Source organism: Homarus americanus, unplaced genomic scaffold, assembly GCF_018991925.1.
Source record: "Homarus americanus isolate GMGI-L3 unplaced genomic scaffold, GMGI_Hamer_2.0 scaffold25013, whole genome shotgun sequence".
Classification (NCBI taxonomy): Eukaryota; Metazoa; Arthropoda; class Malacostraca; order Decapoda; family Nephropidae; genus Homarus; species Homarus americanus.
This window is the reverse complement of record NW_024722158.1, coordinates 7,828,319-7,845,187: the sequence shown is the minus strand read 5'-3', so window position 1 is coordinate 7,845,187 and position 16,869 is coordinate 7,828,319. Positions and strand designations below refer to the sequence as shown.

The window sequence follows — 16,869 nt, the reverse complement described above, 5'->3', positions numbered from 1 at the left end:
AATATTGTATACTGTAGTTGGTTAGGTGAGATAGTTGTAAATCAGAGAGAGTTAATGGTTGTAAATCGGTGTAAATCGGTAAGTGAAATAGTTGTAAATCGGTGTAAATCGGTAAGTGAAATAGTTGTAAATCGGTGTAAATCGGTAAGTGGAATAGTTGTAAATATATGCAAATTAGTAAGTGGAATAGTTGTAAATCGGTGTAAATCGGTAAGTGAAAAAGTTGTAAATCGGTGTAAATAGGTAAGTGGAATAGTTGTAAATCGGTGTAAATTGGTAAGTGAAATAGATGTAAATCGGTGAGTGTAAATCTCTCTCTCTCTCTCTCTCTCTCTCTCTCTCTCTCTCTCTCTCTCTCTCTCTCTCGTTATAACTCCACATAACAACAGTGTGGTGGTGGAGGGGCCTTGGGGAGGTGTCGTTAGCTCTTAATTAGTTCGTCTGGTAATTCTATCCGGGTCTAATAATTCTGTCTGGATCTGATAATCTATTTAGTGTCAAATAATTATGTCTAGGTCAAATAGTTCCCACTACTGGTTAATAATTCAGTCTAGGTCAAATAATTCCCACTACTGGTTAATAATTCAGTCTAGGTCAAATAATTCCCACTACTGGTTAATAATTCATCCCCAACTATCATAAACCCGCACAATAATCCAGGGCTGATGATAATTAATTAACCCTCGTGACATAACTTCACCTCGTCGATAATCCATCAAATAATTAATACTTTCTGGCTAATAATTAAAGCATAATAAGTCCGTAGTCAAAGGTACTCTGGGGGGACTTCGTGGTCTTAGCTCAGTCTGGGGTGGTCTAGGGGTGGTATAGAGGTGGTCTGGGGTTGTCCGGGGGCCTGGGGGTATTGAATCCTTTGGAATGGTCTGGTTTAAGGGGGGCATGAGGGGACGTGGGTGGTCCAGGGATGGTCTAGGGGTAGTCTGGGGTCTCTGGGGGTGATCAAAGGGTGGTTTGGGTTGGTCTGAGGTAGTCTGGGAATGGTTTAGGGTCCCCTGGGGTGATCTGGGGTTCTCTGGGGTGGTCTGGGGTCCTCTAAGGGTAGTCTGGGGTCCTATGGGGATGGTCTGGGGTCTCTGGGAATGGTCTAGGGTGCTCTTCATTGCGTATTCATAGAGAGCTTAATGGAAGCGTTGATTCGCTCGCCTACGTCCAAATTACGCCAGGCGCACCAGAGTTTTACGCCAGCCCTGGAATTGTCTCTGGCAATTTGATTATCTTGTTGCTTTATATCCAGGTTGCAATGCTTTATATCTCGTCTTGTTCTCTTTCAGTTCTCATCTCCCTTTTATTCTCACTCTTTATTGTTCTCTTACACTTGTTAATCTCTCTCTCTCTCTATCATGCTTGTTAATCCCTCTCTCTCTCTCTCTCTCTCCATTTGGTAATGTCATTCTTCCTTCTCCTTCATTAGCCGTTTACCTTATTCTATTTCCTTGTTCTACCTCTCTTCTTCTTCTTCCTTATCTCTTTATTCTCTCATTTAATCGCTAACTTCTGTAGCTAACTCTCCTCACCTCCTTTACTCCCTCCAACCCTACCACCTGTCCTCCCTACCATCCCCTTCCTTTCCTACCATTCCCTCTTCCCTCATCCCATCCTTTTCCCTCCTCTCCTCTTCCTCCACTTTCCTCCTCTCCTCCTCATTCTCTCTCCCTCCTCCCTCACCTCTACGTTCCACTCCCCTTACACTCCTTCCCTCACTCCCTACCCCCATTCCTCCTCACCCTTCACCACTCACAAACACAAGCACCAAGATAAAACACATTTCCATACACCCGAAAAGAAAACACCTCCATCAAACAATAACACAAAAGCCTCATAAAAACACTCTGTATGGAATTGAACTCTCTAAAACAGGCCATAAAACACACCTTCACTTTTTTAAACCTGGAATAAGAAGCGCGCGCCCGCCTCTGTCTGTGTGTGTGTGTGTGTGTGTGTGTGTGTGTGTGTGTGTGTTATTACTTGTAGTAGTAGTAGTAGTAGTAGTAAAAATAAAAGAATAGTAGTTGTATATTCCTATTGTTTTTATCATAATTTCAACTACATTAACAAATAGTAAAACAGACCAACTGCTTCACACAAACACGCATGCAAGTTTATACACACCTACCTTTCCCTACCTTCTCCTCCCCTCCCCTTCCCTCCGCTCCCCTTCCCTCCCCACGGGTCGGTTAGTGTGCGTCAGTAATAGTAGTTCATGCTAGTTAAGGCAGAGCAAGTGAAGTAAGGGAGGAGGAAAGGAGGGAGGGAGGAGGGTTGGTAGAAGGGTGGGGTGATAGGAGAAGAATGAAGGAGAGAGGAATAAGGAAGGAGGGAGAAGGAGAGAGGAAAAGAAGTGATGGGAGAAGGAGAGAGGGAATATGAAGGGATGGGAGAAGGGAGAGAGGGAATAAGGAAGGGGTGGGAGAAGGGAGAGAGGAATAAGGAAGGGATGGGAGAAGGGAGAGGGAAAAGGAAGTGATGGGAGAAGGGAGAGAGGGAATATGGAAGTGATGGGAGAAGGGAGAGAGGGAATAAGGAAGGGGTGGGAGAAGGGAGAGAGGGAAAAAGGAAGTGATGGGAGAAGGGAGAGAAGGAATAAGGAAGGGATGGGAGAAGGGAGAGAGGGAATAAGGAAGGGGTGGGAGAAGGGAGAGAGTGAACGATGGAAGGAAAGAAGGAAGGAAGGAAGGGTGTTTACAGTAAGTCAAAATAACGCAAGACTATATGGAATAGCAAAGAAAAGGTCTGGTGAGAGAAACGTAAGAATAACGCAAGAATAACGTTGAACATAACGTCCTAATAAAGGTTTAGTAAGTCAAATAACGCAACGCAGTACTATAAGGAATAACCGCGAAGGAAATTATTACGTCAAGTGAAAGTAACGCAAGAATAACACTGAAAATAACGCCTCAGTAGGAACACCGCAAGGGGATGATGTAACACTGAGTCAATCATGTGGTGCAGTGATTATTGGGTCAAATTATACTGAAGGACGTGTGTTACTATATATACTGTATACTGATACTCTCTCTCTCCTCATCTTTCCCTGACTTCCTTCCACTCAACCTTCCCACAGTCTCTCCTATTCCTCTTTCCATTCCTTATTCTCTTTGATATTTTTTCTTCTCCTTTCCTCACCCCCTCCTCCCCTCCCACGACCACCACATTCCCCATCCCTTACTACATCCTATACTTGTTTTCCTTTTCCCCATCCCCCATCCCCCATCCATGTCTTTTTCACCCCTTCTTCCTTTCCTCCTCCTCTCCCTATCCCTGATCCCATTTCACGCCTTCCTCACCCTCTCTTTCTCTCCCTCTCCTCATTTTCTCATCCCCATCCCCTCCTCTTCTTCCCCATCCCTCATCCCCTCCCACATCTTCTTTGCCCTTTCCTCTCCTTCCATCCTTCATCCCCCAACACATTTTCTTCACTCTTTCCTCTCCTCCCATCCTCCATCCCCTCTTACACCTTCCTCACTCCCCTCTTCTTCTCCCCATCCCTCATCCCCTCCCACACCTTCGCCCCTTCCTCTCCTCCCCGACTGCTGCCACACACCACCACCTTCCCACAATTAACGTGGTACACAATAGGTGTCAGCCTCTCGACTCAAGGTTTTAAAAGCACTTGTCAATGTTTACATAGTTACGTTTTCTATGCAAATTTGGCAACCAGGGACCGAATTCTCAATCTCTTATATAATATCATTCTCTTAACTGAAATTCTACGATACGACACAATGATGGATTCTCACAGGATCGTACGTTAAATTTGTCCCCGTATCTGGAGTACATGTGAAACTAACTACTTCTTTTATATTGTGGCAGAAAGATAAATTCTAAATAATATCGTAAGCTACTGCATTCACCATCGTAATTACCGACGGAGCCTTACCTAACCTAACCAAACCTAACCTAACCAAACCTAACCTAACCTAACCAAACCTAACCTAACCTAACGTCAAGAAAATGGGGTGGAAACTGCATTGATAATCTTACTGTAACTAAATGCGTTATCTTAGTCCCAGTTACGGCGTGGAAAAAATTTCGTAAGAACCTTTCAGAATCTGGCCCAGGAGTTTGCGGCCATTGTTTAGGGTTGACTGAGTTAAAGAAAATTAGGTAGGTCTTAATGGTGTCGCTGGTATATTTGTTAAGAAGGTTGTTTGTGTGAATGGGAAAGTGAGTGTGAGTGAGAGAGTGTATAAGCGGGAGAGTGAGTGTACGTGTGAGAGTGTAAGAGTGGAAGAGTATGAGTGAGTATGACTGAGAAAGTATGCAAGAGAGGGAGTGTGTAAGTGTGGGAGTGTTTGAGGGACAGAGTGAGTGTGAGAAAGTGAGTGAGAGTGAGTGTGACAGAGAACTTGAGAGAAAGTGAGCGTATACGGGTAAGAGAGTGTACATGAGGGTATGTGTGGATAAGAGAGAGAGAGAGAAAGAGAGAGAGAGAGAGAATGGGAAAATAGTGAGAAATATGTATTTATATAATCTGCTCTAACAGGGACCCTCGAGAAAATATAATTGACTCTTTATTATAGGTCACAAGTACAGTTGCTATAAATTACACCTGATACACAGAAATTATATACATTTTGTATAATACAATTTGGCTAGTGTCCATTATGACTAATAAACCGTATGGTATAAGAAACTATAAAACACTACTTTATGCCAATTATATAGGAATGTGGAAAGAGGGTGGGATGATAGATAGATAGATAGATATATAGGAAGATTTGCCTAAAAATAATAGTCCTCCTTTCAAAAAGTATATTTTCTATGACAAATCCTCGTCCTATATTTACAGAAAACGAAGACGTGAATGGGATAACTTGTATATTTGAGTTGGGGCGTGTATTCTGTCGGACCTCGCCATAATCATAGTTACCAATACAAGTATTTTATTTATGTTTACGCTTAATGCAAGTTCTACATCTATACATCTAATTCTGTTCACGGTATCTGATGTAATTGTATTCTATGCTATATGGAGCTGGCCAAGGAAATAATGACATATATAAAATACAGTTTTCTAAATGTGACAATGACATTGGATTTGACCTACGTTTGTCCAATATTTCCTCAAACATCAAACGTATGTATATATATATTCACTTAACATTCCACCACTTAACAGTTAACTAGCCGTTTGGGCAATCATAACAAAACACCTTTATAAATACATTTCATGCACAAAGACACAAAACAAATATAAATTAACATAAACCATAACATTAATTTTACAGGGTTCCTCACACACACCACGAGGAAAACGAGATTATTACAGTATATAATTATGTTACACGTCAACTATGTGTCCAGATAAACACGCTAATTACCTACCTCCCTGGATGTTGTTTTAAATTGTCTCCCTTACTGTGGGTTTTTGTGTGTGTGTGTGGGGGAAGCCTCTCTCTCTCTCTCTCTCTCTCTCTCTCTGCCAAACACTAATGCCGTGATATAACTGTGACCTTTTTCTTTTGCCAATTTCTTCCAAATACTAATTGGGAGATTTTCCTACAGTCGGACTCAACACCTGCGTAAGCCTTCAGGACACTACTAAGCTTCTTTGGTCTCCCACGCGCCCACCTTCACCGGGCAAAAAGCGTCTTGTGAGAAAAGTGTGTGTGTGTGTGTGTGTGTGTGTGTGTGTGTGTGTGTGTGTGTGTGTGTGTGTGTGTGTGTTTGTTTGGACGATTATAATAACAACAAAGACACAACAAGCGACGACTCAACGACAACGACGCCCTCTAGTCGTTTTCCACTACGACAGACGAGGTAATAAAAATGGACTTGGAATATTTGAGTTCGAGGAGTTAGACACACTGAGAACTGACGGGTTTTGAGGGTGATCTCTTGAACGTTAGACTCGAACCAACATCTAAATGGAAAAACTGCAAAGGTGGGGATCAAATAATGGATAAATGAGGGGGTAAGGAGAGGAGAAGAGAGACGAGGGAGTAGGGAGAGGAGAAGATAGGGAGGGGAATAGGAGAGGAGAAGAGAGACGGGTAATAGGGAGAGAAGAAGAAAGACGAGGGAGTAGGGAGAGGAGAAGAGAGACAGGAGTAGGGAGGAGAAGAGAGACGGGGAGAGGGGAGACAAGAAGAAAGACGTGGGGAGTAGGGGAGAGAAGAAGAAAGACGAGAGAGTAAGGAGAGGAGAAGAGAGACAGAGGAATAGGGAGAAGAGAAGAGAGACGGGGGAGTAGGGAGAGGAGAAGAGAGACGAGGAAGTAGGGAGAGGAGAAGAGAGACGGGGGAGTAGGGAGAGGAGAAGAAAGACGTGGGAGTAGGGAGAGGAGAAGAGAGACGAGGGAGTAGGGAGAGGAAGAGAGACGAGGGGAAGAAGCAAGAAATAGAATAAAACACCATTTAATAATTCCATAAAGGGGATATCAAATAATGGATAGAAGAGGGAGTAAGGCAGAGGGGAAGATAAACAAGGGGAAGAAGTAAGAAATAGAATAAAACAGGATTTAATAATTCTATGAAGGCTCAGTAACAGTGATGACAAAAGAGGATATCAAGGAAGGGGAGAATGAAAAGGAAGGGGGAATTGAGGTTGAAAAAGAAATAGGGAAGGAGAAAGAGGAAAAGGATAAATAAGAAGATGAGTATGAAGAGGAAAAGGATAGAGAGAGAGGAGGATAAGGAAAGGGGGAAGGGGAAAGAAGAAGAGGAAGAGGATAGAGAAAGAGAGAAGGAAGAAGAGGAAAAGGATAGAAAAGGGAAGGAGAAAGAAGAGCAAAAATATAGAGAAAGGGAAGAGAAAGGAAAAGAAGAAAATAAAGAAAAAGAGAAGAAAATGAGAAAGAGGACAAAAAGAGGAGAAAGAAGATGGGGAAGATAAAGACGAGTAAGAGGATAAAGAAAAGGAAGAGAATGAAGGGGAATAGGATAAAGAAAACGAGAATAAAAGAAGAAAAAGAAACAGTGGATAAAAACTGCAGCTTAATGCGTGTGCTAGGCGAGTAGAAAGACCTTCATCCTCCATAAGAAGTTTACAAAGTTCTATGTTATATCAGGAAACTTGTGAACATGGATAAAGTTCCCAGGTACTTCTAGACGCGTCAGTCTAGATGAATGTTTCCTTCCTGGGGGAGGGGGGGAGGTGAGGAGAGGAGGGTGATGGTGGTAGGCGGGCGTGGATGGTGATTTATTACTATCATGTTACACTGTACTATGATTCTCTAACCCTCTATGAATATCTTTTCCCCATGTTTCTTTTAAGTGTCCATATATAAGAATATAGAGAGAAAAACGAAAAGAATAAATAGATTGATAAGGAGAGAGAGAGAGAGAGAGAGAGAGAGAGAGAGAGAGAGAGAGAGAGAGAGAGAGAGAGAGAGAGAGAGAGAGAGAGAGAGAGAGAGAGAGAGAGAGAGAGAGAGAGAGAGAGAGAGAGAGAGAGAGAGACGAATTAGCAACTACAAAACACAAAGAATCATCCATCAAAAATATATACATATATACCCTTTATGAAGAAAAAAACACCAAATTCCTCGTTCACGTCAGATTTTTAACCCCGTTCAAAACAATAACCGACTCTTCGCTAATCCTTTTATGTGTTTAACTTCATCTGAATATTTTTCCTATAATGCTTTTCAATACGATTTCCAACCTCTCCTGTGCTTGGCTTTTATCATCAATAAACACAAATTCTTGAAATATATAAAATGAATAAAGTGAGTTTATGATAACCTCGAGCAGATATCACCCTAAGTCGGTCAGGGGAAGGCTTTAGTCAGGCCTGCACCGTGTTCAAAGGCTGGGGAGGTAAAGTTTCTCTCGCAATGGAAGATGTGACAACTCATTTAACTGGCTCACTTAAGTTCGACGTAAAGTTGGATTCTCAGAGGTAAGTCAGTTCAATTTACTTTCCTAACTGGAGATGTCAGAGCCCATATAATTGACTCATTTAAGTTGAGACATATAGCTGGATTCTTAGAGGTAAGTCAATTAAATTTTCGTTCCTAACTGGAGATGTCAGAGCCCATTTAACTGACTCATTTAAGTTAAAACATATAACTGGATTCTCAAAGATAAGTCAATTCAATGTACAACCCTAACTCTAGAATTCAAAACGATAATAATGATTAACTTAAGTTCCGAAATAAAAACAGATTCTCAAAGGTTAGTAGAATAAATTTTCCCCTTAATAGAGATAAGAAAACACATTTAACCAGCTGACATAACCTTTGGAACATAAACCGCTATAAAAAAAAAACTCTACTGTAAAAACATTCACTCGTTCTCATTTACCGGGAAAGAAAAAAATCATTGGAAGGTTTCAGAATGTGGTGGGAGGATCTCAGCTGACAGGGTAGAGGCGCCATCTAAACGTGAGCTAAATGCTCTTTGGCTTTGAGACTTTACCCTTTAATGGACCACCACTATAGGGATAATCTTCCAGGTTTTAATTTGGGAGGTTGAAGGCCGTAGCTCAAAGCACTTGGGAGGTAATAGTTAATCTTCTTTTCTGACACTTTGGCCTCGCTTGTGACCTCTACCTTGAACTTTGACCTGCCCCATGAAGATTAATAATAATAATAATAATTTTCTTCAGTCTCAACCAACCAACCAAACCAAACCTAACCTAACCTAGGAAACATAAACCAGAAATCTGAGGAGTCGTGTTTTGTAAGGCTGGCTTTCACACTGAGCAAACAAGACAAGATAAAACTGTTCGGACAAGACAAGACAAAACGGCTTGACTGACATTGGTGCCACATTTAACAAACAAGACAGAACTTGGACAGTCAGTTGTCCAGGGAAGAAGAAGGTGCAGTACCAATATGGTGTTATTTGGAGTCGAGTAGGAGGACATATTGGATTCATCCTCTCAAGAGAAAAAGAACATCAGAAGATTTAATATCAAGTTTTATTTCAGATCTCCTTCAGGTTGAGAAGAAATTTACTAGGACCAAATCTGAATCTTTTGTTATTTGCTGTGACTTGTTGGGGATGGAACAATAACATGTGACACAAACCGTAGAAGAAGAGTAAAAAAGACTTCTAGTGACTTTGAGTGATTACTAATGATCTGTGAGGAGGGGAATAACAAGGGATTTTTAGCGGTGGCTCAGAGGAGAGAGAGAGAGAGAGAGAGAGAGAGAGAGAGAGAGAGAGAGAGAGAGAGAGAGACTAAAATTTATAAAAAACAACTAAGTTAACAAGTTTGGAAAGTAAGTGTAGTGTTGCAGTCTCTCTCCCTGTGCCCATAAATCATCCTGGCTGTACTCACGTGTAGGCGGGCCCTGACCCTTGACCTGTGAGGCCCCTTGTGATAGGTGGTGGTTGGTGCCTTACCTGGAGAGAGGAGACAAGTGGTTAATAATGATAATGATGATGATAATAATAATAATAATAATAATAATAATAATAATAATAATAATAAATTCTTCCCTCCCTTATCCTCCTTTCCTTTCCGTCTCCTCCATCCCAGCTTCCTCCCTCTCTGCTCCTCTGCATATTCCTTCCTTCCCATCTCTCCTCCTCCCAGCATCCTCCCTCTCTGCTCCTCCCAAGCGTCCTCCCTCCTCCCCCCGCACCACTCCCGGGTACCGTATCATTACGATACTTCACTAGGGTGTGTCTAGCCTTATAAACCGGGGCGTGGGGGCAGAGGTCATCACTTTCCTTATCGCTGGAGGCTGTGTCTATGGGGTGGGGGGGAGTGATAAGTGATATGTATGTGTGTGGGGTATTTATGTTGGTTATGTGGGGGAGGTGATATGTTTGTGTGTGGGAGGGGGGAGAGAGTCATATTAAGTATGTGAGGGGAGGTAATACATTTGTGTGTGTGTGTGTGTGTGTGTTAGAAAACAAACAAGGAAAAATAAAATAATGAGAGAAGCACAGCAAACAAACATAGAGATTAAAGCCATTTCACGGTCTACCAAAAAGTTAAGACGGGGATTATGAAACTACCTTATTACCAGGGATCAAGACACCCAGGTAAACAACATTAAACATGATCAACCTTCTTAGATATTTCATGTCCCTTTCCGAGGATGTAAGATTAGTTGAACCCCAGTCCTAATGGGCCCCAGTTCTACCAGGCCCCAGGTTCTAGTGAGGTCATAAAGTTCTCCTGGACTCCAGTTCTATCGGGCCCTAAACTATTTCTAACCCAAAGTAACATTTTCATTAGGATAAGACGTCAGATTTAATAGTCCCCAATTATACTTTGCTCTCTCTTAACCTAACCTAACCTAACGTAACCTAACTTTCAATAGGATTGAAGGCTTCAAGTCCTAAGGGTCCCTAGTGTCTTATTAGAGCCCAATAAGACACGATCCTATTAGTACTTGGGCTCATTAGGGCTAGGGGCTGTCAGGACTGGGACCCATTAGAACTGGATACCATTAGGACAGATGGACAGTAACTACGGTCGATCACGTACGGAAATTAACTATGCTTTACCTGAGGCAGACGAACGGAGGGTAATTACAGGTAGAGTTAGAGAGAGAGAGAAAAAGAGAAAGGAGGGGGGGGGCAGTTGTAGACAAGAGATGAATCACCACCACCTGTGATATACGACCATAAGATGATGGCCCCGACTCTTACATTTCTCTCTTTAAGGTAACACACACACACACACATAGATGGCAACCAAGATGGCGTCTGAATGACATAGAAACTCTACCATAACCAGATACGGTCATTTATCCCCCTGTACCCACGACTCTCAGTGATTTGTGATTTTTTTATATACTCCCTCCTAAGTGATGACTAACGAATGCTTCTAGTTAAGGTTCGAATCTCAGTGAAATTTTGACATCATTTTGAGATCCAAGTTAGTCTCCAAAATGACGTGTTCCACAGCTTCAAAAATATCAAACGTTCCTAAGATTTAATTTTGTCTCGTAACTAATAATTTCATCAATGTTTCTAATTAAGGTTATCTAGATCACCTGTTTAATAAGTCCTTTGCGAGGATAGATCAACAACACGAAGCTGACGTCCATAATGTTGCTAAAATGACACTGAGACAACGCAGTTACGAGAGGAGGGAAGAATAGTAATCATACGAGCGTTTTTGACAATCTGGGACCTCGGGAATGTCCGTCATTTTCAGGCGATGACAAATGTGAGTCTAGCGTACTGTACTCACTTTCACCTGTCTCTAATTAGCTGCGTAGACCAGGTAAAAATGAGGAAGGGGATCTCGTTACCTGTGAATCTTTTCCTGTTGTTTACAAGTTGGAACAGTACCTGGTATCTGTGAAATTATGTCGCCATTTCCGGTACAGGTGAATCTTGTTGTTTACATTATTACACCGGTTACTGGGGAAGTTTGTCCTGGTAACCAGTATAAATTTTTATTACAAGTCTGATTACTCTCTCCCCAGTTCGTGTGAATTTTTATAGAAATTCCCGGTACATGTTTTCCTAATCGTGTCTTACTCGCGTTCTGTCATTCTAATTATTTGTTATTTATTCTTTGTCTGTCTGTCTGTCTGTCTATCTGTCTATCTATCTATCTATCTATCTATCTATCTATCTAACCCCCCCATCTATCAACACCTTCCATTTCCCACGTTCATCATGCATTATGCCTCAACATAATCACCAGCTTGGGAAAGGCTGTGATCAGCTTGAGGTATATTTATGGTAACAGCTAAAGCTTTCTTGGGGGGGTCCGTGCAGCTGTTATTTGAGGCGGCGGCCAATAAATATGTTAATGGTGTGATGAAGGTGCCAGAGAGAGAGAGAGAGAGAGAAAGAGAGAGACATCCCCCCTTACTCTTCCAAAATTACGTGAGTCAAAGGTTAGAGGTACACAGGTCGACGCAACACTATACAGACAGACAGACAGACAGAGAGCTTGAGATATAGATACACCCACACTCCTCCGACAGCCAGAAGCCGCTGAAGACAATAAGGTCAAAGTTCACATGACCACCGATATAACACCTTCAAGGTTATGGGGGGATAGTGATAGATGATGACAGGCAGACAGACAGAGACAGAAACAGACAGATAGATATATAGACAGACAGACACACACACAGATAGATAGATAGATAGATAGGCAGATAGATAAATAGATAGATAGATAGATAGATAGACAGACAGATATACAGATAGAAAAAGATGGAGAGAGAGGCAGAAGAAAGGAAGGAGGGAAGAAGGAGAGTCATGAGAGAGAGAGGCATGAGGGAGGAAAGAGAGAGAAACAGGAAGGAGGGAGATCCTGTAGGATAGGGTAACGTGTGGAGGATATATAGAACCTTTTATCTGATTGAGTCACATTAACCAGGGCGAGAGAGAGAGAGAGAGAGAGAGAGAGAGAGAGAGAGAGAGAGAGAGAGAGAGAGAGAGAGAGAGAGAGAAAAAATGGGAAGCAGGAGTAAAAATGATAGATAATAAGATAAAAGGGACATAGAAATACAGATAAAAAGACATAGATAGACAGATAAACAGACAGAAACAAAAGTGAAAGACAGTTAAACGGATTGACAGATAGAAAGACGGTTAAATAGACAAACAGACAGACAGGAAGACAGACGTGTAATACTTCCAACTTTGCATGGGGAAAATAAATGTTGGATTACGGTTCCCCCATGACGTCATCGGGTCGGGTCGTGGTGAGGTCGAGTTGCTTAGTGTCTGGCTCGGGTCGGGTCGGGTCAGGTCAGGTCAGGATACCTCTCGCGTACCTCAACCGGATAACTCATTCACACACACACACACACAAACACACACACACATACATACACACACACATGATAATTATCTATAATAACCACACACCTTAAGGGACAATTATATGTTAATAAACCGTGAATTATACCCAAGTTATACCACAATCAAAAGGATACGACTCTGAGGTGCTAATGATGTCTTTCACTCAGCTCCGGAAGGAATTATATTCATGACGATATAATTTGTAGTTGAGGAGTACGATCAGTCCGGGAAATTATCATATATTAAGGGTCAATTGTGTCGTTTGAGTGTAATAAGACCATCTCCAAAGACTTCCCGCCGCCGTTGATTATATATTGTTCTGTGTGTAAGTGGGTCGTTTGTGTGTGTGTGTGTATGTGTGTCTCAGCGCCAGGGTGAGAAAATATGTGTTGTGTGTATATGTTAAGAGTCGGCTATAAGGTGTGATGAGGTGAGTGACGGTCTCTCTCTCTCTCTCTCTCTCTCTCTCTCTCTCTCTCTCTCTCTCTCTCTCTCTCTCTCTCTCTCTCAAATAATCATGGTTTCCAACTCCTGTAGAGACACAAAAGTTAATAGGTTATCATTTTTTTTCTAATCCCACGAACTAATCAAAACCGGGAAAGGACATATCAGCTGTTGTTGCAGCCACTCGCCTCCACCCTGTCCTTTCATGAACCAATCATATAGCTACAAAGACTCGGGAACCAACCAATCAGAGATCAGCAAACATCTATAGGTTAATGCTGGAACCAATCATTTCCAATCTGTCTCCTCAAGAATCAATCAGTGAGAAGCCATCAACGACTCACCTGTCAGTGCTACAGCCAATCACCTCCATTTTGTCTCCTCTTGTACGAAATAGTTCAGGAACACAATTTTTGGCGAATTATCTTATCACTCGTTTTCTTGGTAATTCGTATTCTCTTTATTTATTTTGTTTTCTTCCATTTACCTCTTTATTTGTTATTTTTTCCAGGTATGTATGTTTTTTTAACCTCTGCTCGTTTCCTAAAGAATGTAAATACAATCGTTTTCAATATCTTTTTTTTTTCCAATTTCATTAAATTTAATTAGTATTCAGAATTTCATATTAACTAGTTATTTTTCATCTTAAACTTGTTCGTATATTTATAACATTATTATCATTTATTCGTTTCTATGTTACACCTGTCGAGTACGATGTCTTAACCCCTTGAGTACGATATCTTAACCCCTTGAGTACGATGTCTTAACCCCTTGAGTACGATATCTTAACCCCTTGAGTACGATGTCTTAACCCCTTGAGTACGATATCTTAACCCCTTGAGTACGATGTCTTAACCCCTTGAGTACGATATCTTAACCCCTTGAGTACGATGTCTTAACCCCTTGAGTACGATATCTTAACCCCTTGAGTACGATGTCTTAACCCCTTGAGTACGATATCTTAACCCCTTGAGTACGATGTCTTAACCCCTTGAGTACGATATCTTAACCCCTTGAGTACGATGTCTTAACCCCTTGAGTACGATATCTTAACCCCTTGAGTACGATGTCTTAACCCCTTGAGTACGATATCTTAACCCCTTGAGTACGATGTCTTAACCCCTTGAGTACGATATCTTAACCCCTTGAGTACGATGTCTTAACCCCTTGAGTACGATATCTTAACCCCTTGAGTACGATGTCTTAACCCCTTGAGTACGATATCTTAACCCCTTGAGTACGATGTCTTGAGTACGATCTTAACCCTTGAGTACGATGTTGAGTACGATGGAGTACGACCCCTTGAGTACGATGTCTTAACCCCTTGAGTACGATATCTTAACCCCTTGAGTACGATGTCTTAACCCCTTGAGTACGATATCTTAACCCCTTGAGTACGATGTCTTAACCCCTTGAGTACGATATCTTAACCCCTTGAGTACGATGTCTTAACCCCTTGAGTACGATGTCTTAACCCCGTTTGTTTAAAAACCTATTTATGCATTTTATTTATTTATCTTGGAGGAAAAAAACATATGTATGTATGTATGTATCTATGTATGTATGTATGTATGTATGTATGTATGTATGTATGTATGTATGTATGTATGTGTGTATGTATGTAAGTATGTATGTATGTATGTATGTATGTATGTATGTATGTATGTATGTATGTATGTATGTATGTATGTATGTACAGTATATTCCTCCCAAAATATGAATAATTAAAGGCTTAATATATATTCAAATACTGCATTAGAATTACAACTAGATCAATGTCAAGACCACAGGGTATAATTACATACATACATACATACATACATAAACCACATACACATAAGTATATACAATACATAGAGGCATACGTATACACAAGACAAATTCACACATCCATACAAAGTAGCACTCATACATACATAGTTACACATACTGTACACATACATATATACACACATAATGGTTGTCCCTCGTGTTCAGGGCTGGTCGGGACTAGAACCACCTCGCCTTGAATTTGTTTCACGTGTAACAACTGTCGCCAGCACAAGAAGCTCACCCTTAGATAACAAGCTGTATGATCCAGTGTCAGGGAATAATCCAACACGACAAGACAACTCGCCAACCGCACTCGCTAATCACTGCGCTGGAACATGATCAGAAAATCGATTAACACCCAAGTCCCCAATTACTAGTGGATAAACAGAGGAAAATGTCGCAAAGAAACTTCTCGGGAATCGAACCCAGGACCTCTGTCTTGTAAGGCGTTCCTGCTGGCTATTACACACCACAGATCGATAACCATACTAAAACAAACATACATACATACATACATACATACATACATACATACATACAAAGTATTTTAAATCTCATATATAAAGTAAACCAGATGCAAATAATTAATTAAGCATATTAATGACTCACAATTCGATCTGTTTACCTTTCCCAAATTATACCTGGTATTATAATTGATATCCTTCAGTAAACGTTAATTTGAGGCAAATAATTAATCTATTACTAGAAAAGACATATTGGCTGCGTTCTTCATTTTCTTTTACATAATTTTTTTTTTTACATTCGGTTTTTTTGTTTTACATTTTTTAACACGGGAAGCTCAATTGAATCCCGTTCATAAATATTCGTATTTTTCAATGAACTAAATTAATCTATTATCAACAAAAATATAGAGTAAGCGAGTTCATATTTTATTACATATTTTTCATGATTTTAATACGGGAGACTCGCGCGAATTATATTAATAATATTACTGGTAAAGATAAATATTTTTCGTTTCAACAATACTACAATAATTGATATGTGAACGTGATGTGTGTATAATTGTGTGTAGGAATATATATATATATATATATATATATATATATATATATATATATATATATATATATATATATATATATATATATATATATATATATATATATATATATGTGTGTGTGTGGGGGTCGATATGTGCGTGTGTGTTTGTATGTCTGCATATAAACAGTTTGTTTATAATTAAAGGTATTTAAATACGTGTATATTTCTATATATGTGTGTATTCCATGAACTTCACATGCATTAACAAGACTCATAAACTATCATTCAATATCATACTAACGTTCAGAAACTCAAACAGGTTCAGTAAACATAAAAACTGATACGCGTTCATAAATCTTCACAAAAGAGTTCAAAGGCGTTCATAATCAAGTCTCACCTCCAGATGTAACCAAAATCTAACCTAACTTAGTGCCACCTAACCTAACCTAACCTGACTTGACCAGGCAAGCAGAACACCTGTCCCCCCCCTCTCTCTCTCTCTCCTTTAATTCATAAGGAGGGAACAGCCGAGTCTCTCTTTAAGAACACGAGAGGCGAGATATTGTTGTTGTTACCACCTACCCCTCCTCCCTCTTCCTCCTCCCTCTTCCTCTACCCCCTGACCCCTCTAGTTCCCTCTTCCCTGCCCCCCCAACCTTCCTGTCAGCCACTATTGTCGCCCTAGTTGGTCGTAATATCATTACAAGTATGTGGAAGCAGCAACGTAGTTAGGTTTTCGGTAAAGGAGCTATTATTATTATTATTATTATTATTATTATTATTATTATTATTATTATTATTATTATTATTATTATTATTATTATTACTATTATTATTATTATTATTATTATCATTATTGTTGTTATACAATGTCTCATACCACCCTTTAGGAGGATAATATTAACTTACGATC

The 16,869-nt window shown here is 40.4% G+C and overlaps 1 protein-coding gene across 1 annotated transcript; it reads right to left on the bottom strand.

Moving 5' to 3' along the window:
• Positions 1-737: 737 nt before the first annotated feature.
• Positions 738-1,121, bottom strand: LOC121862031 (proline-rich receptor-like protein kinase PERK2). Its single transcript, XM_042359961.1, has one exon. The coding sequence runs from the start codon at positions 1,119-1,121 to the stop codon at positions 738-740; it is 384 nt and encodes a 127-aa protein (XP_042215895.1).
• Between the last annotated feature and the right edge of the window lie 15,748 nt (positions 1,122-16,869).